This window comes from Ranitomeya imitator, chromosome 2 (genome assembly GCF_032444005.1).
Source record: "Ranitomeya imitator isolate aRanImi1 chromosome 2, aRanImi1.pri, whole genome shotgun sequence".
In the NCBI taxonomy this organism is placed as follows: Eukaryota; Metazoa; Chordata; class Amphibia; order Anura; family Dendrobatidae; genus Ranitomeya; species Ranitomeya imitator.
Genome location: NC_091283.1, coordinates 578,925,238 through 578,952,233, shown reverse-complemented (window position 1 = coordinate 578,952,233; position 26,996 = coordinate 578,925,238). Strand labels below are relative to the sequence as shown.

At 45.4% G+C, this 26,996-nt stretch overlaps 1 protein-coding gene across 2 annotated transcripts in view; it reads right to left on the bottom strand.

The window, feature by feature from the left end:
• Positions 1-26,996, bottom strand: part of ZNF335 (zinc finger protein 335) — a 169,244-nt gene that overhangs the window by 24,298 nt on the left and 117,950 nt on the right. For both annotated transcript variants that reach the window (XM_069752200.1, XM_069752201.1), the window contains exons 11-13: positions 22,798-22,816; positions 21,423-21,539; positions 13,159-13,235 (exon numbers count right to left, since the gene is read on the bottom strand). In XM_069752200.1, coding sequence (XP_069608301.1) covers positions 13,159-13,235; positions 21,423-21,539; positions 22,798-22,816 — 213 coding nt within the window. The remainder of the gene's footprint in view (positions 1-13,158; positions 13,236-21,422; positions 21,540-22,797; positions 22,817-26,996) is intronic.

The following is a 26,996-nucleotide window of genomic DNA, read 5'->3' as shown; positions in this document are numbered from 1 at the left end:
CCTAAATTTAGCCCCAACCCTAACCCTAAATTTAGCCTCAACCCTAGCCCTAACCCTACCCCTAATTTTAGCCCCAACTGCTGTTCTCCTGCCGGCCGGCAGATGGAGACAGATGGCGGGCGCACTGCGCATGCGCCCGCCATTTTCTTCTGCCGGCGGCCAGGAGGAGCAGCAAGAGGATCCAGAGACACAGGTGAGTATTGTAGGGTCCCCGAATCCCCCTACTTGTCTGTCCTCTGATGTGCGATCACACCAGAGGACAGAGAATTACACTTTACTTTTTTTTTTTTTTTTTGCGGTCGCCGGTAAACAGTTAATTACCGGCGATCGCAAAACAGGGGTCGGTAAAACCGACCCCGATCATGCTCTTTGGGGTCTCGGCTACCCCCGGCAGCCGAGACCCCAAAGATTCTCGCGGGGCCGGCCGGCGGGCGCACTGCGCATGCGCCCGCCATTTTGAAGATGGCGGCGCCCACCGGGAGACACGAGGAGCATCGGGGGAGATAGGTGAGTATTGGGGGGCCACCTGGGACCCCTTTTCTCTGTCCTCCGATGTGCGATCACATCGGAGGTCAGAGAAATTAAAAAGAGATTGCGTTTTTTTTTTTTTTTTTTGCGATCGCCGGTAAACGGTTAATTACCGGCGATCGCAAATGCGGGGTGGGTTAAAAAAACCCCGAATCATGTTCTCTGGGATCTCGGCTACCCCCGGCAGCCGAGACCCCGGAGAAAATCGGCCTCTGGGGGCCGCTATTCACTTTTTCCACAGCGCCGTTAATTAACGGCGCTGTGGTTTAAGTACCCTTAGCGGCCGCCGTTAAAAGGCGTATCGGCGGTCGCTAAGGGGTTAAAGGGGCACCACGTTTTTGCTACTTAATCTGAGAGCAGTATAAAAGTACAGAGAGCCTGATTCCAGCAATATGGCGCTTATTTGGCTGCTTGCTGCAGTTTTGAAATAATCACTGTTTTACCAGGAGGAGATTATTACTGGAGGACTAGTAAACCTGCTGCCATGTAGTCCTCCATATTCATGCACTTTGTGAAATGCCGCCCACATTACTGTTTGGAAGCTTTCTGCCTATGCAGTGTACACAGAAAGCTGCCAATCGGTGGTATGTGTGTGTGTGTGTGTGTGTGTGTGTGGGGGGGGGGGTTATACAAAGCTCAGCATTCAGAGAAATGACAGATCTGCAGCAGAGAAAACTGTGAATTTATAAAAATGACAGGTAGAAGCCCTGGCTGGAACAAGGGTCTCTGCGGCTACATCATGTTGCTCTAATAGGGGCTGGCAAAAACCTAGTGACAGAGTTCTCTTAATCTCGTCACCCAATTTCCGTTTTTTCCTCCCCTTCTTCCCAGAGCTATAGCTCTTTTTTTCTGTCCACATAAGACTTATGAGGGCTTGTTTTTTGCGGGATGAGTTGTACTTTTGAATGACATCATTCATTTTACCGCATAGCGTACACAAAAACGGGGGGGAAAAAATTCCAACTGCGGTCAAATTATGAAAAAAAAACTCCACAATTCTGACATTGCTTTTAGGGAATTGTTTTTACAGAGTACATTACTGTATGTGGTAAAAATGACCAGCCAATATATTTCTCCTCATCAATACGATTACGGAAATACCAAACAAGTCCAGTTTTTTTTTTAAACTATTTTAGTGGTGAAAAAAAAATCATCAGACGTTTGGAGAGAAAAAAGAATTTGTCGCCATTTTCTGAGAATTGTAACATTTTATTTTTTTTTTGCCTGATGGAGCTATGTAGTAGCTTATTTTTTGAGGGGCGAGATGAGGTTTTTGTTAGTACTATTTTGGGATAGATTTTGAATTTTTGATCGCTTGCTCCAGAATTTTTTGAGGACCAAAAAAGCGTAATTTTGGTGTTTTTGAATTTTTTCCATTTAAGGTGATTATTTTAATATTTTGATAGATTGGACTTTTCTGAAAGTGACGATACTACATATATGTATTTTTTTAATATCAGTTTTCAATGGGGAGGGTGAAAGGGGCGGATTTGAACTTTAAGTTTTCATTTTATTTTGTTCATCTTTCTTAAAACTTTATTTCTGTACTTTTAATTTGGTTAGTCCCTTAAGGAACTTCAAGATGCGATGGTCCGAATGCTTGTGCTATATGCAGCGATGCCTCAGCTTATAAAATGTTATAAAACGTAAAGTGTGCTGCCCTATCCAGATCATCTGCAGCAGCTATGTGAAGGAGTTACACAAACTCGCTACTTAGCATCCGAATAGTCTTTTAATGAAGATTATTATGCCTAATTTTGCATTTAAATTTAAGCAGAAGGAAACCAGTGGCCATAGCTTTCGATGTTCACTGGTTATTGCGGAAACCTTTGGAATTGAGTTAGCAAGACACCCTATTGTGGTTTTATGAAATGAAGCCTATTCAATACATTGGACAACCGAGAAAGTAAAACTTTTATATAGGGGTGTCCACTACTGTCAGAGGACAAACTGGAAGTGTGAGGTGGTGGACCAAAGAAGAGAAACTACTAAAGGAACACTTGAAGTCAAGAAGATGAAAACGTAATGATAAAGGGCAGCTTTGGTGATACAAGACATACTATGAAGTTGTGCAAAAGCTTCTTAAGGTACCGTCACACATAGCGACGCTGCAGCGATACCGACAACTATCCGGATCGCTGCAGCGTTGCTGTTTGGTCACTGGAGAGCTGTCACACAGACAGCTCTCCAGCGACCAACGATCCCGAGGTCCCCGGTAACCAGGGTAAACATCGGGTTACTAAGCGCGGCCCTGCGCTTAGTTACCCGATGTTTACCCTGGTTACCAGCAAAGACATCGCTGAATCGGTGTCACACACGCCGATTCAGCGATGTCTACGGGGAGTCCAGCGACCAAATAAAGTTCTGGACTTTCTTCCCCGACCAGCGACAGCACAGCAGGGGCCTGATCGCTGCTGCCTGTCACACTGGACGATATCGCTAGCGAGGACGCTGCAACGTCACGGATCGCTAGCGATATCGTCTAGTGTGACAGTACCTTTAGAGAAAAAAAAGGCACAGAATTTCAGGAAAGAGACATCTTGCCAACTATTAAGCATGGCAGTGAATTAATCATACTTTGGGGTTGTGTTGCAGGAAATGGCATGGAAAACATTTCACAGGTAGAGGAAAGAATGGATTCAATGAAATTTCAACAAATTCTTAATGCAAACGTAACACCATTTGATAAAAAGCTGAAGTTGAAAAGAGGATGGCTTCTGCAAATGGATAATGATCATAAATGTTGCATAGTTTGGTCGCAGAAGAAACTTGTGAGAGTAGATTATATGGGGTAAATTCAACTTTTATCTACACAGAACATGAGGTACATGCATCAGCTTCTTAATACAGCATAACAGGAAGTCTAAAGGATCTTTTACCAGAGAGAAAGTGAAACCAAAGTACAACAAGGATATGCATTACATTCAACTAAGCATATAACAGTAACAACATCGCCATATACTGTCAGAAAAGTGTAAACTCCTCCTGCACACAAATAAGTCTGAATCTGTTGCATATCTGCCAAGACTAAACACACATGAAAATCCACAATAGGTTATCTCAAAAAGTGCAAGCTGAAAGAATCTCACAGAACTGGAAGAATTTTTCAAAGAAAAATGGATGAAAATCCCTCAAACAAGTATTGAAAGAGTCTTGTTTGGCTACACAAAGCGTTTACAAGCTGTAATACTTTCAAAACGGGGTGCTACTAGTACTATCTATGGAGTCTGCCCAAACTTTTACATGCCACTGTATAATACTCAACAAAAATGGCCACTATTGACCTGATAACTGATCCTGTAACTCCAAAATCCCTCTCGCCTTCACCTATCAACCACATCAGGGCTCTTGCCCCCTTTCATCAGCAGTCTATCAATGATAAGTCTCCCTTCAGCCAAGGCTGTCCCTCTCCTTGCAGAATCCATAATGCTTTCTATTACTTATCTCAATGTGCCCTCTCCAGATAGAAAATAACATATAATTAATCAGACCATTGTATCTAACTTCCAGGATCAGTCTTTGCTAAGAAAAGACAACAATTTCGAACATTTTTATTAAAAAAATAGAAAGAAATCCATTGTTATATTTTTCAACCTTTCCTATTATCTTGTTCTAAAAGATTTTGAAATATTCCTCACTAGGTACTTATACTGTTGTACTCAGGACGGAGGTCATTCAAGCCCAACATGAAGATGGACCTGGAAATAAACTATGGCTCTCACGGTTGCCATGACAGTTCTTTATATAAGGCTGGCTTTGCTCACAGTTACTTCATCCTTGACATTCACTTAACTAGAAATGACATTGGCGTAATTATTCAGACCCAATGGCAAGGTTATACCAGGCAGTCTACGGTACTTCCAGGAGGAGCAGAGCGGTAATCTCGGGAAATGGAGGAAGGATGACATCCTGCTCTGAGAGATGTTAGCATCCAAGTCATAACCATCTACCAATTCTAGATGGAGCAGTCATGACGAAGAAAAGGAGAACTGTTCTTTACTCTATTATCTGTGCCATCCTCTTATAGTGTAACTTAGGGTCACGGATGTTAGCACCCCGCCGGATCCCTGCTCTAACAGGCAGGGTCTCAGCATGTCACTTCACTCACCTACGCTGCGGTCGGTTCCTTCCTTCCCATGCTCTGCATGCGGCCAGCCGGGCTCCCAGCCATGTCCTTAGGGCACGCGAGCTCCTGCCCTCTTAGGGTATGTTCCCACGTCAGTAAACACTGCGGGTTGGACGCTGCGCACATCCGCAGCATCCAACCTGCAGCGGCCAGATGTTACAGCATAGAAATCCCATGCCCACTATGTGTTCAGAGACGCTCGCGGCATCCTTGCATAAACGGACATGCGGCGCGTCTTTCCAGACAGCAGCATGTCAATTTATGTTGTGGAGATGCTCAGTCTCCGCAGCATAAATTTCCCATAGGATTTAATTAGATACGGTAAAACCGCATTATCTTATAGTCACATGCGTATTAAGTGCGGGAACGCAGCTTACTACGCATGTGAACTAATATAAATAAATGTGTACCTTGTGACACAGCCGGAAGTTCATGTCCACTGCAGTTCTCGCGATGAGCTGACCGCGAGAACTGCAGTGCACATGACCGCCGGGGATGGGGTTATCTCCGATCACTTGCCAAGTTCTCACGATCAGCTGATCGTGAGAACAGCAGTGTTTGTGACCGCTGGGGACCGAGTTATCTCCGGTGGTCATCTACAAGCTACACTCTGTCTGGATGTCAGGCTGAGTGGTGGCATAATGCCACCGTTCAGCTTGACATCCAGATGTAGCAGAGCTGGACTCGTCATGGGACAGTATGTATATCTTCTCGGCTGACAGGTATGGTATACTGTTGCTTTTACAGGAGATTGAGGGCTTCGGTGGAATTAGGTGATGCAGTAATTTGGTTTAATTAAGATCTATTAAAGGAGTCTGTGTCTTTATTTCAATTAAAAGACTTTATTCTGGCTGTGTCTTTATTTAACATATAACAATAGGATTAGTAATGGATAGGGGTCTTATAGACGCTTCTCCATTACTAATCTGTGGGCTTGATGTCACCTAACAATACAAAAGGTGACATCAACCTCACAAATATTAAACCAATTGCCACAGCTACAGGGCAAGTGGGAAGAGCCGGGCAAAGTGCCACAATTGGCGAATCTTTGGATGTGCAAATTGTGGGGTGGCTGTGGGCTGCTATTTTTAAGCTCGTGAGGAGCAAAATCCATGGGCCTTACCAGCCTGAGAAAATAAGGCTGCAGCGGTCTGCTTTTTCTTTGGCTGGTAAACAAAATTAGAGGGACCCCACGCTATTTTTTTTTATTGAGGGGATCCCACTATTTTTGCTAGCCAACCAAGGTAAGAAGACTGCTGCAGCCTGGTATTATCAGGCTGGTAAGGTTCATGGATATTGGATCCTTACCAGCTTGAAACACCAGTCCCAGTAGTCTGCATTACTCTGGCCGGATAACAAACATAGGGGGACCGACCCCACGCTATTTATTTTTATAATTATTATTTATTTATTAAAAAGGAGGGGACTTCACTCTGTGCTTTCCTCCACTTCCTGTGTTACGTACATCCGGCTGTGTCACAAGATTCACCATTATGTAAATTAGTATACATGCATAGTAAGCTGCATTCCCACACTTAATACGCATGTGACTAGGGAGATAATGCGGTTTTACTGCATCTAACCTGTATGGTTAATTTACGCAGTGGAGCCGATGCATCTCCACTGCATAAATTGACATGCTGCGGTCTGGAAAGATGCGCCGCATGTCTGTCTCTGCGGGTGAGCCACGGGTATGGTGCACACATAGTGGGCATGGGATTTCAAGAAATCCCATGCACTATGCTGTAACAGATAGACTCTGCAGGTTGGATGCTGCAGATGTATGCAGCGTCCAACCCGCAGCGTTTACTGACCGCGGGTACATACTCCAATATAATGGCAAACAGGAAATCACTTTTTTTTCCTTACCAGAAGCCAACATTCAATTACCGTATATACTCGAGTATAAGCCGAGATTTTCAGCCCAAAATTTTGGGCTGAAAGTGCCCCTCTCGGCTTATACTCGAGTCAAGGTGGGTGGCAGGGTCGGCGGGTGAGGGGGAGAGGGCGCTGAGGCATACTTACCTAGTCCCAGCGATCCTCGCGCTGTCCCTGCCGTCCCACGGTCTTCTGTGCTGCAGCTTCTTCCCCTCTTCAGCGGTCACGTGGGACCGCTCATTACAGAAATGAATAAGCGGCTCCACCTCCCATAGGGGCGGAGCCGCCTATTCATTCCTCTAATCAGCGGTGCCGGTGACCGCTGATAGAGAAAGAAGCTGCGGCACCGAAGATCAGGCAGAGGGACAGCGCGAGGGTCGCCAGGACTAGGTAAGTATAGCATATTCACCTGTCCTCGTTCCAGCCGCCGAGCGTCGCTCCATCTTCCCGGCCGGCGCCTCCATCTTCCCGGCGTCTGCGCTCTGACTGTTCAGGCAGAGGGCGCGATGACGCATATAGTGTGCGCGGCACCCTCTGCCTGATCAGTCAGAGCGGAGACGCCGGGAAGATGGAGGCGCCGGAACGAGACGCCGGGAGCTGCAATCAAGGGAGGTGAGTATGTGTTTTTTTTTTTTATTGCAGCAGCAGCAGCGGCGGCGGCAGAGATTTATGTGGAGCATCTATGGGGCCCAGTGAACGGTGCAGAGCACTGTATATGGCACATCTATGGGGCACAGTGAACGGTGCAGAGCACCGTATATGGCACATCTATGGGGCACAGTGAACGGTGCAAGGCACCGTATATGGCACATCTATGGGGCACAGTGAACGGTGCAGAGCACCGTATATGGCACATCTATGGGGCACAGTGAACGGTGCAGAGCACCGTATATGGCACATCTATGGGGCACAGTGAACGGTGCAGAGCACCGTATATGGCACATCTATGGGGCACAGTGAACGGTGCAGAGCACCGTATATGGCACATCTATGGGGCACAGTGAACGGTGCAGAGCACCGTATATGGCACATCTATGGGGCACAGTGAACGGTGCAGAGCACCGTATATGGCACATCTATGGGGCACAGTGAACGGTGCAGAGCACCGTATATGGCACATCTATGGGGCACAGTGAACGGTGCAGGGCACCGTATATGGCACATCTATGGGGCACAGTGAACGGTGCAGGGCACCGTATATGGCACATCTATGGGGCACAGTGAACGGTGCAGGGCACCGTATATGGCACATCTATGGGGCACAGTGAACGGTGCAGGGCACCGTATATGGCACATCTATGGGGCACAGTGAACGGTGCAGAGCACCGTATATGGCACATCTATGGGGCACAGTGAACGGTGCAGAGCACCGTATATGGCACATCTATGGGGCACAGTGAACGGTGCAGAGCACCGTATATGGCACAGCTATGGGGAAATATGAACGGTGCAGAGCACTGTATGGCACAGCTATGGGGAAATAATGATCTATTTTTATTTTTGAAATTCACCGGTAAATGCTGCATTTCCACCCTAGGCTTATACTCGAGTCAATAAGTTTTCCCAGTTTTTTGTGGCAAAATTAGGGGGGTCGGCTTATACTCGGGTCGGCTTATACTCGAGTATATACGGTAGCTTTATTTCAAGTGACAAAAACCACATGCGGAAAAAACGCATAACAAACACATGTAAAAAATGCATCAAACCTGCCAGTGACCTCAGACGCAGATTTCACCTGGGTCAAATCCTGAGCAAATACTGAGCCATTCCTGATCGTGTGCACATACCCTTAAAGGGCCAGCGCATGCACTTTCTATTTCCTCTCCAGCCAATGGCTGTGGGGCATTATGTATAGATTGTTTCCTCCTCACTGGGGAGGTGCCTGAGCAACCTTCCTGTTCTGCAGTCTAAGTTGTGTACCAGTTCCTGCTGCACTCTGGTGCAGATCCTGCCTGCTGCCCTATGATGCAGATCCTGCCTGCTGCACTATGATGCAGATCCTGCCTTTTGCACTATGATGCAGATCCTGCCTTTTGCACTATGTTGCAGATCCTGCCTGTTTTGCACTATGATGCAGATCCTGCCTGTTTTGCACTATGATGCAGATCCTGCCTGTTTTGCACTATGATGCAGATCCTGCCTGTTTTGCACTCTGATGCAGATGCTGCCTGCTGCACTCTGATGCAGATCCTGCCTGCTGTACTCTGATTCAAGCTCTGCCTGCTGGACCATCCAAGAAGGAGTTTTGGCGTGCACGCAGGTCAAAAAATTGGGGTGCTGGTGAAACTGACTGTCAAAGTCTCAGTAACAAGAATCAAAAAAATTCACCGCACTCTCAAATAGATAGTATGCAAAATACAACGTGGTTTATTTAACGAAAATTCAAGCAGATAAAAATGGTGCCACACAAGATATAAGGTTCAAGATAACGTAATAACACTGTAGTACCCAACGTTTCGACCCTCCCGGGTCTTACTCAGGGGTTACTTGGTTATATGAGATCTATAGTCTACAATAAGTGGAAACAAGGCAGAGACCCTTATTGTGGCTGTTACTTTGTTACTCTGTGAATATTAGAATACTAAGGGTGAATACTAGTAATACCTTCGGGCTCCTCCCCTTTTCTGTTCCTCTTTTCCCCTTTCCTTCCCCCCCCCCCACTTCCCTCTTTAGTTTCTTTATGAGGGTAAGGGTTATATGGTGAAGCCTTTTAACCAAACATATAATAGGTGGGCCTTACTTTTAAAGATATAAATATATACATAAAAACAATACCTCATAGTTAAATCTTGTTTAGGTTTTATAAATCTCCACAATATGGTACTATGGATTGACAAATACCTTTTGTCTAGCTGCCCTTGGCAACCTTCGCCTTATTTACAAGGGCTGGTGTTTGGGACATGGTATTGGATCTTTAGTTACCATTAGCGGCTGTGCAGTGGTGATTATACCATCTGGGGTTCGCTTATACCGGTGTGTATGGTTGGCTTGTAGCTGCCATTGCAGCTCTATGACCAAACGGGTATCCTCTGTATATTTCATCTGCGCATGCGCATGAATAAGCCGATACGAAACTTCTCACGTTTGTTCATTTACTGCACAGCTAGCTGATATAGCCTGCCTGGCTGTGTGAGCACACTGTGCTATCAATGTGTGTTGGATTTGAGTAAACTATTGCGCAATAGTCCTGAGCCGTACATCTGCCCATGCACGGAGCAGGCTCCATGTTGGCTGCTATGACAACTAACCTAACAAATCAGGCGCTGTCTGCGCTTGTCACTTCCGTCTAACTGGTACTTCCTGTATGAGCGCCGTTACCTCCTATACACGCCAACATGCGGCTGGATCGCCGCCACTCCTATCCGCAACTGGTAGGTTCATTGATTAATTAAGGATTGTTATATAAGCATTGGGGACACACCATTGTGATATGCTCTGACCCTGAGGAAGACGCTTAGTGCATCGATACGCGTCGGTCCAGGACTCTGACAGGGCCAACATTACACACTATGCCCAGCAGACTAGGGCTCTAGGACGCTGGGGGCCGCATTTGTTGTAGGCTGGGTAAGAATGGTGGCACTACTCTGATACGCCCTGCTTTATTTGCAGCAGGGGCTTTGTTGATATCTAGCCTGATGTTACAGGTGGGGGCAGCTTTGGTGCTAGAGCGGTACTACACCTGCGCTATTGGGGCAGTAGCTTAACATTAGCCTGCCATTTGCACACCTTCTTGGTACCCTCTGTACATTGTTTATTGTCATGTGTGCTTTGTATTTTAGTGCCTATTAGGGTTGTACAACCTGACCTCTCACTAAGGGGATTTACCTACACCTATGTGGCTTATACTTCTTTTGTACTCTGACTGTGCATTATTGATGTACTTTCTCTTGTAGAAATTATTGTTATTAAGGTCTATGTACAATACCTACCTTGTGTGGTCTGTCAGTGGATTCTTGTGCAATATAAATGTTTGTATAGAGCTGTATTGTGGACCCGCCACCTCTACTCATGTGGTGGAGGATTTTTAAGTGTTTTTAATGTTGCGTTGTGTGTTGTTCTCAATAAATAAAAATTGTATATTTTGCTCATTAATAGTGTACTGGTGATCCCATTTTTTTGCATACTTGTTTCTCTTTTTGATGTTCTATGGTTATATGCAAAAGGTGATCCCGTAATGATACATTTGATGGTGCCCACTCTAACATATAATTGTTTTGCTATGATATATCTGTGATCCATTCGGTCTATATATCAAAGTACCCCCTCTGGTGATGTGTGTAGCATCTAGAACCTCACTCACCTGATGAGATATATGTGCACTGTAGACTAAGATACTCATCATTATTTTGCTCTTATAGATGTCTATATGTGTGTTTGGTGTTTTGGGTTCACAGTGGTGGTATTCCTTTGCAGGGTTTAACTGGGTCAGCAAGGGTGAGCCAAAGTTGAGAGGGGGTGCCACTTCGTTCCCCATAGGGTGCCAAACAGTGGTCTCCATTCGACTTTCCATGGATTTGCTGTGGAAATTTTCTACAAATAATCCTATACACGTGTACAATCCCTATGAATGTACGGGGTACACATTTTATCTTATATTGGCCTGAGCTGACAGTAGGACTTCTCCCTGAACTCTCACTGTATATAAAGCTGCCTTCTTTCACCAATGGTAAAACAACGATGTACTGGGGTGTGGTGCTAAATCCGATTTTTCTACTCTGACAAAATTGTGAATCGTAGAGAAGGCACGTGGCGAATGAATTTGATTAAATAACACTGCCTAGGAGGGACCTCCCTGAGCCCATTAACAAGGGGTTGTCCATTAGTGTCCAGAGCATAGGTGATAATGGAAGTTGAGCATCATGGTAACTGTTGGGAATCTCAGAAGTAAAACACTTGACCTTTCTCATGGCTATCACGTATACTCTGGATAGATAATAACTTCCTCCTGCCAGAATAACCCTTTAAGATTGACATACATTTTAGATATGTATACGTTCAAGCCTTCGATGACGACACAGCATTTAATCTAAATTATCCAGATGTCCATTTTCTGTAAACCAGGAGGTATAGACTTATCTTTTTGTTGACTCTTCTTGTAGGTTGAATCTTGGATCAGCTCCTACAGTTTATTGTACTGTTATCTTTGCAAAACAGGTATGCAGTGAACAATGATATTTGCTGATATGTTGATTACACATAATACCAGGCCATGCAATTTGTTGACTTGCAAACATTGAAGGATAAACTAAATAATCAGTGCGAGTTAATCTCATCACCCCTTCACCTTGACCTGTGAATAATGCCTTGAAGAACAATTGTGCATTATAAAAAGGGGATATGCCTGTGTAACAATATAGATCCAGACATGAAAGACATCTATAAAGATCCAATGAACCATAGACTCTTTACAAAACCATAGCCAGGAACACTCTACAGGATAGCTGTCAGATCATGGCTCCATCACAATAGACACAGATTTGAGACTCTATAGGATGCCAGCTTAGAGGACCATGGCCCCAGCTGAAAGAGTACAGATCTTCAACATTGACCATCACTGAACCCATAGATAAGTTTGGGGTAGTCAGGATTTGGACCCACCGGTCACCTAAGACCCACGGATAAGTTTGGGAAAGCCAGGATTGGTACGCACTGATCACTTGACTCCAGGGAGATGTTCGGAGAAGCCAGGATGTGACCCTCCGGTCACCTGGTCTTGTACCTCAATGGACTGCCAACTTCCTAAGCTTGTCATTACCTCATATCTGTGCATGCCACAAGTGAGAGTAGTCGGCCCTGTAAACTCTGAAGTCGCAGCTGCTCTTATCCCGGCGAGTCAGCGGAAGGGTGAGACTCATTTTGCACCATCTTGGGTATTTTGCTGGGACTGTTCTATGTGTTATTTGCCTGTTTTGTGGTTCAATAAGGTATTGCCACACTGTTTTACCCAAGTAAAGTAGTATTATGCCCACGGTAAAAGGAGAGCGGAAGTTCAGGGGGATGAGCCCTGGTCCATGCGGTTTTGGCTAGCGGACTAGAGCACCCGCTGACTCCCGTGTCTCCACACCTTCATCCTAAAGTGGATAGGGGCTCATGCAACCTTTAAAGATCCAAAAGACAAGTGATTTCCAGGGAAACTGTTTTTGTATGATGCAAATAAATATTTTTGCACAATCACAATACACATTTTTCTGACTTCTTGGTAAACAAAAGGAACTCTAAATGTTGAAAAGAAAGCATTAAACCTTCTATTCAACATTTTTATTTTTAGGACTAATGTGTAATTGTACGATTTAGGATTTGCACTGAATATGAGTTGGTGTGGATATATTAAGCTGCTCATAAGACCAAGTGTGCTTAGACATCCGGTATCTCCAGCTGTTGTTTATGCTCCGCTGTCTGCTGTACGGCACATTCAGAAAACCACAGAGTGAGCCTTTTGTGTGTAGCTGCGATAATAAAGGCGGTATTATAGTAACAGAATAGATTGCATATTGTGTATGAGTACTGGGGTATTACCATAGAATAAAGATGGATAGAGATATTTATACAGCTATAAATAACTATATTAAAAAACATGAAGTCATTTAAATAAATCACTTGTGGAGAGGTTACAATCACATAATTACCTGTTTTCTTCCACGCAGTTTAGGTGAGTCAGAAGATGATTCTTAAATGTATACCGCTTTTTAAAGGCTTTACCGCACTGCAAGAAGACCAATGTCACCAGAGCAATTGTAAAACAAAATGTATATATAAATCATATTTTTTTGACTATACGTAAGAAGCAATTTTTAGCAAGAAAAAAATATCTTGATAAAAATTGTGAGTGTTATAATCCAGAGGCAAATCCTGGCTAGCTGAGGGACCTTTCATTTCATGGGATCTGTCAAATCGCTTGATGAAAATTCAAAATCTGATAGTGTATACACAGCAGCAGAGGTGTGTGTGTGTGTGTGTTTCATGATGTAGCTGAGCTGTGTTTCTATGCTGATGTAGCAGTGCTGTGTGTGTGCTAATGTAGCAGTGCTGTGTGTGTTCTATTGTAGCAGTGCTGTGTGTTCTAATGTAGCAGAGCTGTCAGTGTGCTAATGTAGCCAAGCTGTACATGTGCTAATGTAGGTGAGCTGTACTTGTGCTAATGTAGCAGAGCTGTCAGTGTGCTAATGTAGCAAAGCTATCCGTGTGCTAATGTAGCCGAGCTGTACGTGTGCTAATGTAGTTGAGCTGCCTGTGCGCTAATGTAGCTGAGCTATCAGTGTGCTAATGTAGCAGAGCTGTACGTGCGCTAATGTAGCAGAGCTGTACGTGCGCTAATGTAGCTGAGCTGTCTGTGTGCTAATGTAGCCAAGCTGTACATGTGCTAATGTAGGTGAGCTGTACTTGTGCTAATGTAGCAGAGCTGTCAGTGTGCTAATGTAGCAAAGCTATCCGTGTGCTAATGTAGCCGAGCTGTACGTGTGCTAATGTAGTTGAGCTGCCTGTGCGCTAATGTAGCTGAGCTATCAGTGTGCTAATGTAGCAGAGCTGTACGTGCGCTAATGTAGCAGAGCTGTACGTGCGCTAATGTAGCTGAGCTGTCTGTGTGCTAAGGTAGCAGAGCTGCGTCTGTGTATCAGAACTGCATGGGTGTGTGAGAACTGCGTGAGGGTCTCAGAACTGCATTAGTGTAGCAAAGCTGCCTGTGTGTAGCAAACGTATGTGTGCAGCATGAATGTACGTGCACATAAAAGAGACTTGTAGCTGACCTGTGTGTTTTGTTAAAAGCGGAGTGTGCATGTGTATTTGTGTGTGCTGCAAAGAGTGTACATAAGGTGCGTGCTGTAAAGCTATATGTGTACACTACAAATGCTGCAATGAAACACTAACAATAGATCTATTATCTCCCTAGTTTAGGTTTCTGCATTAAAATTAATGATATTGAACCGTACATTTCTTTACACAAACCGGAATATTTTAATTAGTAGAACATGTTTTTCCTATTTTCTGCTGACCAAAACCTTGGTTGCGTCTTATAGTAAAGTGCACCCTTATGGTCAGGGCCGTATTTGCCACTAGGCACTTGAGGGCACGTGCCTAGGGCGGCAGGATGCGGGGGATGCACTTGAGCAAGGTTGTTTTTTTTTTCTTTTTTTTATAAAGTCCGGGGTGAAGCACCCGCCCCCCCCTCCCGCCCCCTCCCTGAAGACTTCATATTCACCCTCCTCCAGCGGTGCCTGCTGCAACTCAGTCTCAGTACCGACAGCTCGTCCTGTACTCAGCTGTCACGTGGTACCGCTCATTAAGGTGATGAATATGGACGCATATTCATCACCTTAATGAGCGGTACCACGTGACCGCTCATACAGGAAGGAAGACGCTGCGGGGACAGAGATGCCGGGAAGTTCAGCACCGCACGGTGAGAGAAAGGTGAGTATGACAGGGGAGGATAGAGGAGGACGGGGGGAGGATGGAGGAAGACGGATGAGGACAGGGGAGGATGATGGAGGAGTCATGTTTACAGGGTGGGAGGATGTGGAAGCCATGCATACAGGGTGGGAGGATGGGAGAGCCATGCACACAGGATGGGGGAACCATACATACAGGGTGGGAGGATGGGAGAGCCATGCATAAAGGGTGGGAGGATGGGGGAGCCATGCATACAGGGTGGGAGGAAGGGAGAGCCATGCATACAGGGTGGGAGGATGAGGGAGCCGTGCATACAGGGTGGGAGGATGAGGGAGCCGTGCATACAGGGTGGGAGCATCGGATGGGAGAGCCATGCATACAGGGTGGAAGGATGGGGGAGCCATGCATACAGGGTGGGAGGATGAGGGAGCCGTGCATACAGGGTTGGAGGATGGGGGAGCCATGCATACAGGATGGGGGAACCATGCATACAGGGTGGGAGGATGGGGGAGCCATGCATACAAGATGGGGGAACCATGCATACAGGGTGGGAGGATGGGTGAGCCGAGCCATGCATACAGGATGGGAGGATGGGGGAGCCGAGCCATGCATAAAAGATGGGAGTATGGGGGAGCCGAGCCATGCATACAAGATGGGAGTATGTGGGAGCCGAGCCATGCATACAAGATGGGAAGATGGGGGAGCCGAGACATGCATACAAGATGGGAGGATGGGGGAGCCGAGCCATGCATACAAGATGGGAGGATGGGGGACATGTATGAGGAAACAGTACTGTGGAATGGGGGGCATGTATGAGGAAACAGTATGGGGGATGGGGGGCATATGTGAGGAAACAATATGGGGGGATGGGTGCAGTCAGTATGGGGAGCGAATGAGGGAACTTGGACACAGTAATGAGTAGTGATGTGAAAAATGGATGTGGACAGAGTACGGGGAGTAAGGGTGATGGGATGTGTGCAGAAAAAGTATGAGGAGTCAGGTGAGCAGGCAGTATAGAAAGTGAGGGGGTAAATATATGAGGAGACAGGATGGTGAACAGGGGGGATGTGAGAGGAGACAGTATGAGGAGGGAGGGGAATAGTGTGAGGAGACAGTATGGGGGCAGAAAAGTCAGTGGGCACAGAATAGAAACTGAGTAGTGGGGGGTGTAGCATGGAGGGACAGTGTAAGGGCACAGCCAGGAGGGGACAGTATACCAAGGAGGGGGAGTGTGATGAGAGAGTACAGTATAAATACTGAGCTATATGGGGGGACACAGTGTGAGAGGACAATGTGAAGAGGGGGGTCGGTATGGAAAGGAGAGGTCAGTGTGAAGAGCATGTACCATAAGAGCGACAGTGTGGGGGTCATATTTTATGCAAACAATACAGTGAGGGGCAATTTTGTATTCAGGACCATTATAATGACACTTGTATCTTTAAGGGCGTCATGTGGAGATTTTCTGCAAAAGAGCGGAGAAGATGGAAGTCTGCAGAGATGAGCTGTGGATGAGAAAACTCATCATGGGGTCTGGACAAGATGAAGAAAAGAGGAATGGCTCCAGAGACGACGTCATCTATAAGGTACCGGGATATAAATGTTATTTGTGATACTAACTAATTCTCATGTTTTTATTTATATTAGGAGCATTAAAGGGGATGTCCAGGTTTGTGATGAGTCTGCAGTCATTCTTTGTGACTGCTGACTTCTGACTTCTCACAGTGCGCCCTGCACGCTGTCAGGATTCTCTTGTGCTGGCGATTTACATTAATACGGTCACATGCTGACTAGACATATGGGGCCTCCGTCAATGAAAATGAACTGAGCGAGGCCGGGCATGTCTAGTCAAAATGTGGTCAGAAGTATACAAATCGCATGCATGCTGACATAACTGTCCACAGGCATGGGAGAATCCTAAAAGTGTGCAGTACATGCGTTGTGAGAATTCAGAAGCTGCGATGTCAGGATTCAGCTCTGCAGGTTGCAGTAGTCGTCACATGGACACTTCACTCATATGTGATTTTCATACTTGTGGTCCTGTAACAACGAGCTTCTCTTCTGCTTCTCTGTTTTTCACTGAACATTGAGAGCATTAGGGAGAGGAGCTTGTCAGTACATGACTAAGTGTGCAAATCGCATGTGTCCTGGGGGGGAGGGCGCCAAAATGGATTCTTGCCCTGGGTGCCTGAAACCCTAGATACACCTCTGCCGGTATGCTACTGCGAGCGGTGATTACCGGGTCCAGTGGAGGGATGTCTGTGCACAGGCAGTGAGGCAGGGACTAAGGGTGTGCACAGCGAGAGAATGGAGACCGGAGACTGCCCGTCCCAGTATATGCCGTAGCCTGGAGCTCTTATTATCATAGGAACATGGCAGTTAATAAATTGTTTTCCTAAAGCTTTAAAGGGAGGGTGCCGTGATTTTAGTTTTTGTATTAATAATTATTGATTATATAATCAATTATTTTTAATACAAAAGTAAATGTACTACTTTAATACTTTTTTATTTATTCATTTTTACTTTTGCCACTGGAGGCCGCCATTTTCATTAGTGTGGGTGTAAGTGTCTGGGCACGACACTTGCACACCTCACTTACGGCAGCCATGGGCATAGGAGCCAACAGTCGGGCTCCGACCGCTCCTCCTGCCTCTCAGCTGTGACTTGGGCACGCCCCCTGGGCTGCTACGTCACAGCTGTGAGAGGAGATCGCGGCCATTTTGTTTTTTATTTTCCTCTGTCATCGCACACACAGCTCAGTGTGTGCGATCATAGCAGGAGCTGCCAGGGAGAAGCTGCTGCTGGGAGCGAGGTCCGGGGTGAGTATTTGCAGCCAGGAGCTGTGATTGCAGCCTGTACTTAGTATTACAGCACAGGCTGCAATCACTGCTCACTGCCGACCTGTTCAGAGCACAGCAGGGAGATCGTCACACTGCTCTGCCCTGAACATGACTCAGCACTTCCTGGAAGAGGACAGAAGGTAAGTACAGAGTTTTTATTTTCTTATGCATCTACCACTGCTACCTGCTCCTATATACCACTGCTACTAGCCCCTATATACCACTGCTACCTGCCCCTATATACCACTGCTACCTGCCCCTATATACCACTGCTACCTGCCCCTATATACCACTGCTACCAGCCCTTATATACCACTGCCACTAGCCCCTATATACCACTGCTACCAGCCCCTATATACCACTGCTACCTGCCCCTATATACCACTGCTACCTGCTTCTATATACCACTTCTACCTGCTCCTATATACCACTGCTACCTGCTCCTATATACCACTGCTACCTGCTCCTATATACCACTTCTACCTGCCCCTATATACCACTGCTACCTGCCCCTATATACCACTGCTACCTGCCCCTATATACCACTGCTACCTGCTCCTATATACCACTGCTACCTGCTCCTATATACCACTTCTACCTGCCCCTATATACCACTGCTACCTGCTCCTATATACCACTGCTACCTGCTCCTATATACCACTGCTACCTGCTCCTATATACCACTGCTACCTACTCCTATATACCACTTCTACCTGCCCCTATATACCACTGCTACCTGCTCCTATATACCACTACTACCTGCCCCTATATACCACTGCTACTAGCCCCTATATACCACTGCTACCAGCCCCTATATACCACTGCTACCTGCCCCTATATACCACTGCTACCAGCCCCTATATACCACTGCTACCAGCCCTTATATACCACTGCTACCAGCCCCTATATACCACTTCTACCTGCCCCTATATACCACTGCTACCTGCTCCTATATACCACTGCTACCTGCTCCTATATACCACTGCTACCTGCCCCTATATACCACTGCTACCTGCTTCTATATACCACTTCTACCTGCCCCTATATACCACTGCTACCTGCCCCTATATACCACTACCTGCTTCTATATACCACTTCTACCTGCCCCTATATACCACTGCTACCTGCTCCTATATACCACTGCTACCTGCTCCTATATACCACTGCTACCTGCCCCTATATACCACTGCTACCTGCTTCTATATACCACTTCTACCTGCCCCTATATACCACTGCTACCTGCTCCTATATACCACTGCTACCAGCCCTTATATACCACTGCTACCTGTCCCTATATACCACTGCTACCTGCCCCTATATACCACTGCTACCAGCCCTTATATACCACTGCTACCTGCTCATATATACCACTGCTACCTGCTCCTATATACCACTGCTACCTGTCCCTATATACCACTGCTACCAGCCCTTATATACCACTGCTACCTACCCCTATATACCACTGCTACCTGCCCCTATATACCACTGCTGCCTGCCTCTATATACCATCTACCACTGCTGCCTGCCTCTATATACCATCTACCACTGCTACCTCTGTCCTGTGTAGCTAATCTAGTCCTGCGTAGCTAATCCTGTCCTGTGTACCAGTATCACACAAGATAGGATTAGATACACGGCGCAGCACAGTATCACACAGGACAGGATTAGATACACGGCTCAGCAGTCAGTATCTAATCCTCTCCTATGCACTCCTCTCCCCCCTGCGTGTCTTTCCCCATTGTGGTTTATTATTTTTGTTGTGGGAGATGAGGGAGTCGAGGATTATGCGTTCGGTATGGTATAAAAAAGATTAATAAAGGACTTTATTCTGGCCGAGTCTTTATTTACAATACATGTGAGATCTATGTGGCGGCATTATGGGTGATCTGTATGGCGGTATTATGTGAGAAGCATATGGTGGTATGTGAGAACACTGGCGGTATTATGTGTGATCTATATGGTGGTATGTGAGAACACTGGCGGTATTATGTGTGATCTATATTGTGGTATTATGTGAGAACTGTATGACAGTATTGTGTGATCTATTTGATAGTATTGTGTGTGATCTATATGGCGGTATTATGTGAGAACACTATGGCAGTATTACCTTCAGAAAGCGGACCCATTCTATGGTGGTTCTGGCTGAGCACCTGCACGCGGGTCTGGGGTAATAGAGGGGACAGCGTGACCTCCAGTTAGGTGCAGTCAGGGGAAGGCTGGTGAGGTAGCTGAAGAGAGGGGTCTCATTTTTATCGTTACTATATGGCTACATTTCCTTCCCAGCATCACCCCGTACTTCGCCTGTCACCTCGCTTTCACACATCGCCAGGACAGGATGGAGAAGACAGGATCTGAGGAGGGGAATGGGGTCTGCATGCAAAGTCTGGATCAGACCAGGCCATCAATCCGCAGAAATGTTTCCTGGATTTCTGTGGAGCAGACGGTCCATCCATGTGTATAAAAGACAGCGCTTTATGTACAATCCCTAGCTGCTCCGCACACCAAACAGGGGGCCCCCATAGACCAGCACACTGCTCTCCTGAAATACTCTGTGCTGCTGTCACCCTGCTCCCTCCACCACATATCTCCCAGAATCCTTGCTGCCTGCCATCCTTGGTGACTGTCTACTTGTCAGTATAAGGCTGCCTTCACACTATCATTATTTGGTTTGTATTTTACCTCAGTATTTGTAGCCAAAACCAGGAGTGGGTGATAAATGCAGAAGTGGTGCATATGTTTCTATTATACTTTTCCTCTAATTGTTCCACTCCTGGTTTTGGCTTACAAATACTGAGGTAAAATACTGACCAAATACTGATAGTGTGACGGCAGCCATACTCTGCAGTCACCAACAAAATGGCTGCTCACTGGGTTCCTGAATATCATCCTCTCTAATCCCTTAGCAAACACCCAGAAGGGGAGGAGAGGAGACATCACACACGTCAGCAGACTCCGCCCATAATTACTGCAGTGCAGTAATGTGAGCTAGTTGTACACTAGGTTTTTCTGAAATTTCAGCAGCTGCTCCCCCTAGTGTTTAAAAGTGGAAATTCCAAAACTTTTCAAATTATTTTTCATATTTTACTAAATTATAAACAAATGATAATATTTTTTAAGAAAATGTAATCACTAATTCTTTACATTTTTACAATTTCTGAAAAAAAAATTTTTTGATGGCACCTTCCCTTTAAAGTGTAGTTTTAGGTCAGAGAGGGATGGTTAGGGATGAGCTAGCAAGATGCAGGGACAGATAGTGATGGCTACTTGCGGACATGTGCGGCACTTGTGGTTTTGCACTTGCGGTGATACAAAAAACACTGCTAGCAGTGTTTTTTTCCATTGCTGCAAGTACCGCATTTGCCGGATCGCAGCAAAACTGCAAGTGTCGCACATGTCCGCAAGTCCAATAGGGAATGAATAAGGCTGAACGCAGTGTTGCCGTAAGTGATCCGTTACACGGCAGATGCGGAAACACTCCCGAATCTGCTGCAAACGGCTACTTTCACATCAGCGATTTATGGCAAAGTCACTGCCGATAGTGTCATACTTACCAAAGGGGCAGGCAGCACTAAAAGTGCCTAGGGCGGCAGAAACTCTAAATACGGCCCTGCTTATGGTCTGAAAAATACGGCTATATAAAATGACAACAGTTATGGGTAATAATGTACCTTGTCACACATATGTGGCTTCTCAGTGCTGTGTGTCTTCATGTGCTGCGTCAAACGTTTCTGCATGGTGTATACACGATTACACACAGGGCAGGGGTAGCTGATGTTTTTTGCGATCTGTAGGGACAAAGCAGACCAGAGGTATAATCCAAAAGGAAGACAGTTCACCCGCAACCTGGAAACTCATCTATGACTGCAGGTAACCCTCATTAAAGCAGTAGCTCTGATGGAGAATCTATTTGAGACGGCTTTGGCTACTTTCACACTAGCGTCGGAATCTCCCCGTCGCATTGCGTCGGGCAGAGATTCCGACGCTAGCGTTTAACGCACTGCACAACGGAGGCAGCGGATGCATTTCTCCGGCGCATCCGCTGCCCCATTGTGAGGTGCGGGGAGGTGGGGGCGGAGTTCCGGCCGCGCATGCGCGGTCGGAAAAAGCAGTCCGTCAGGAGCAAAAAACGTTACATGTAGCGTTTTTTGCTCCCGACGGTCCGCCAAAGCACGACGCATCCGTCGCACGACGGATGCGACGTGTGGCAATCCGTCGCAATGTGTCGTCAATACAAGTCTATGGGGAAAAAACGCATCCTGCAAGCACTTTTGCAGGATGCGTTTTTTTCTGCAAAACGACGCATTGTGACGGACTGCAGTTAACGCTAGTGTGAAAGTAGCCTTTACCTTGTACAACCCATTATTCTGAGTCATGTAAATAAATGGCTAACTAAATATTCTCTCCCCTCAGATCACACAGTCACTGGGCCACTGTTTGGGGGAAAAAAGGAAGGATGACGGAGTCTAAATAGGTTTTTTATCATAAGAATGAGGCCTTTTGCGTATCTCAAGTTTCATTTATTATACAGCAGGAATACAATAAAAAATAACACCTCTATGATAAAGATTGGGGAAGATTTCCCAGAATGGATCACCTTGTCAATACTGGATGATGGAGACAGCTTACGCCACTCTCTTTTCCTCCTGTTGGCCCATCACCTCCTCCAGGCCCATACACTAATGCACATCAGTGATCCTCTATAAGACCCTCACATCCGTGCGGGGTAAAAATCACATCAAGCAGTATTCTTTTCCATTTTATATTTGGGAATAGTGGACATAATGGTAGACAGCTGCAACACTCGTCTGGATGCAGACCAACCCCCAAAGCTACACAAGGACCCAACCATCCACAGTTTGCGGACTTAACTGGCCCAATTATTACACTGGCCATTGGATTCTGGCCTAAATCAGACAGGGACTCCTTATACCCATGTGCCTGCTAGAAAGTAACCCTTTGGAATTGCCACATAAAAAACCTGCCTAAAAACATGAATGGTTAAGGCAAGGCAAAACCAATATTGTAAAATATTTCATTTCTTACCATTAAACATTTCTTTTTTCTGAAAAAAAAGTGGAAAAAAAGGGTATTGTTATAAAGGAATATCAGTAGAACTAATCTATATAAAAAGATATACATTTTATTCCAGTTATATACAACAGTAAATCAATCTGGAAAAGATGCGAAATGCAGATATAATTGACAACACAACATTCTGGTAGAAATCTAACAAAGGACTAGAGTTGGTGTGAATTGATTTGCAGGACCAGATCCAGTGACCTGTGGCCATTGGATGGGTGCCCTGAGAACCACCTCTTACCTACTAGCATCCGTGGTTCTTCATTAGACTAGTCACCAAGGGTGACATCACATATGCATCACACCACAGCGATACCGTCATGCCAGGTGGATGCTGGCAGGTCCAAGGTGGCTCCCATGGATCCCGTCCGGTGGCCACAGAGTACTGACTGACCTCGCGATTGGGTCATGAGAAACGATTTGCAACAATTCAACCAAGGACTCAAGTCAGAATGAAGACTTATGTAATTCTAGTTGTCTGCAACTAAATTAAAATCAATCACATACTGTATATGAACACTATTCATACACTACTGAGATAGCTTTAATTATTTACTACTGAGGGATCTAATACTAATGGAAAGTATACAACTTACGTTTTTCACATCACTCATGTCTCCCACTCCTCATAGAAGACACTTACTAGTATGCAGAAAGTAGTTATATTATACTTTGCTGGGAAAAATGCTTGTAGAATTTTATCATCTCAGCCTGAGATATGAGCGAATATGCCAAGGACTAATGTTTAAATTGAGTTTATAAATCAGCTTTCTTTATATTATTTTGGTGTTTTTTCTTAATTTATTTTTTTGTGTCCCTTTATAGTGTAAGTACTGAAATAGTGTAGCTTTAAATCACAATAAGACCGCATTTCAGTATTTGCACTGCAGAGTCTAGCATTATAGGACAAGATTAGAATAAATGGTATCAACCTCTATTCTAAAAGTCTGGGGGGAATTGGTAACATAGGATCCAAACACTGACAATAGGTGATGGCCACCACTCAGGTCCTCCTTCCCCACTCTGCACATGTCAGAGAGCATGTCCACACTCTGCACATGTCAGAGAGCATGTCCACACTCTGCACATGTCAGAGAGCATGTCCACACTCTGCACATGTCAGAGAGCATGTCCACTCCCACATAGACAGTGCACAGCTCATGAAGCACACAAATGCTGGTCACCAAGGTTAAATGTCAACCAAAATGTTCCTTAAACACTCAGGTATACAGACCTAACTTAATCCCGTAATGACCAGGGGTATTTCAGTTTTTGAATTTCCGATTTTTGCTCCCCTTCTTCCCAGAGCCATAACTTTTTTTGGTTTTGTCAGTCAAGATGGCCACGTGAGGGCTTGTTTTTTGCGGGACAAGTTGTATTTTTGAACGACACCATTGGTTTTAACATATCGTGTACCGGAAAACAGGAAAAAAATTCCCAGTGCGGTGAAATTGCAAAAAAAAGTGCAATTGCAGAGTTATTTATTTTACCATGTTCACTAAATGCAAAAACTGACCTGCCATTATCATTCTCCAGGTCATTACGAGTTCTTAAGCACCAAACATGTCTAGGTTCTTTTTTATTTAAGTGATGAAAAATATTCCAAGATTTGTGTAAAAAAAAAGGGCGCCATTTTCCGAGACCTGTAGCATCTCTATTTTTCATGATCTGGGGTTGGGTGAGGACTTATTTTTTATGTGCCAAGCTGATGTTTTTATTGTTACCATATTGGAGTAGATATGATCTTTTGGTAGCCCATTATTGCATTTTATTGCAATGTGGTGGTTACCAAAAATGTAATTCCGGCGTTTTTAATTTTTAAGAGTTTAGCGATCAGGTTAATTGTTTTATTTAGATTGATAGATCAGGTGATTCTGAACACCAAATCTACTAAGGGTCACTTCTGTCTGTCACCGATATTCATAGGTTGCGGCCTCTGTCTGTCATAGAAATCCAAGTCGCTGATTGGTCGCAGTAAAACAGCAACGACCAATCAGCGACGGGCACAGTCCGGAAGAAAATGGCCGCTCCTTACTCCCCACAGTCAGTGCCCAGCGCCTGCATACTCCCCTTCAGTCACCGCTCACATAGGGTTAATGCCAGCAGTAACGGACCGCATTATGCCACGGGTAACGCACTCCGTAACCGCTGCTATTAACCCTGTGTGCCCCCAACTTTTTACTATTGATGCTGCCTATGTGGCATCAATAGTAAAAAAATGTAATGTTAAAAATATTAAAAAAACAAAAAACCTGCTATTCTCACCCTCCGTAGTCCGCCGAGCAGCACTCGCTTGCCGCCATCTTCCGTTCCCGACGATGCATTGCGAAATTACCAAGAAGACTTAACGGTCTCGCGAGACCGCCAAGTCATCCTGGGAACGGAAGATGGCGGCAGCCTCGCGCGTATCGCCGGAGCTTCGGTGGATCCCAGGGGGTGAGTATATACCGTATGTACTCCGAGTATAAGCCGAGATTTTCAGCCCAAATTTTTGGGCTGAAAGTGCCCCTCTCGGCTTATACTCGAGTCACGGTCGGCGGTGGTGTCGGCGGGTGAGGGGGAGAGAGCGTGTCGCATACTCACCTAGTCCCGGCGCTCCTGGCGCTCCCTCTGCCCGTCCCACGGTCTTCGGTGCCGCAGCTCTTCCCTTGTTCAGCGGTCACATGGTACCGCTCATTAAAGTTATGAATATGGACTCCACTCCCATAGGGGTGGAGCCGTATATTCATTTCTCTAATGAGCGGTAACGGTGACCGCTGACCGAGGAAGAGGCTGCGGCACCCGGAGACCAGCTGTCCGGGGGAAGGAGCCAGGGACGCTGGGAGCAGGTAAGTATGTCATATTTACCTGTCCGCTTTCCACCCGCCAGCACAGCTTTATATGGAGCATCTATGGGGCCATACTGAACGGTGCAGAGCATTATATATGGCACAGCTTTATGTGGAGCATCTATGGGGCCATACTGAACGGTGCAGAGCATTATATATGGCACAGCTTTATGTGGTCATCTATGGGGCCATAATGAACGGTGCAGAGCATTATATATGGCACAGCTTTGTGTGGAGCATCTATTGGGCCATAATGAACGGTATGGAGCATCTATTTTTATTTTTGAAATTTACTGGTAGCTGCTGCATTTTCCACCCCTGGCTTATACTCGAGTCAATAAGTTTTCCCAGTTTTTTGTGGCAAAATTAGGGGGGGATCGGCTTATACTCGGGTCGGCTTATACTCGGGTCGGCTTATACTCGAGTATATACGGTAACTATTTTTTATTTTAATAATTTTTTTAACAAGGATATGGTGCTCACACTGCTGTATACTACGTGGGCTGTATTAGATACCACGTGACTGCTATATACTACATAGGCAGTGTTATATACTATGTGGGCTGTGTTATGTACTGCGTGGGCTGTGCTAGATATTACGTTGCCACTGTTATATACTGCGTGGGCAGCGTTATATACTGCGTGGCTGCTATATACTGCGTGGGCTGTGTTATATAGTACGTGGCTGTGTTATATACTGCGTGGCCACTGTTATATATTGCGTGGCCTGTATTAACGCATCAGGTATTCTACAATATGTATGTATATAGCAGCCATATAGTATATAGCACAGGCCACGTAGTATTTGTCTGCTATATACTACATGGCTCCTATATACTACGTGGCCTGTGCTATATACTATGTGGCTGCTATATACATACATAAATACATATTCTAGAATACCTGATGCGTTAGAATCGGGCCACCATCTAGTGTGTGTATATTTGATTTTTTTTTTATTGTTTTATTTTGAATGGGCGAAAGGGGGGTGATTTGCACTTTTATTTTTTTTTATATTTTTATGATGTACAATAACAAATTGTATTGTGGTACCGTGTTGGCCAGAAAAATCGATGTGAATACTTTTCTGCCCAATGATGACAAACGCCTGGATGTCTTCCTGGAGCAGAACAATATTGTATCATACAATTATTAGGTTCTGTAGAAGGACGTAGATCTGGGGATTTATTATGATGGAATATAGGCTGAACTGGATGGACAAATGTCTTTTTTCGGCCTTACTAACTATGTTACTATGTTACTATGTATTCTCAGAGTGATACCTTTATTGGCTAACCAGAAAATAATGTTTGCAGGCTTTCAGAGCACAGTGGC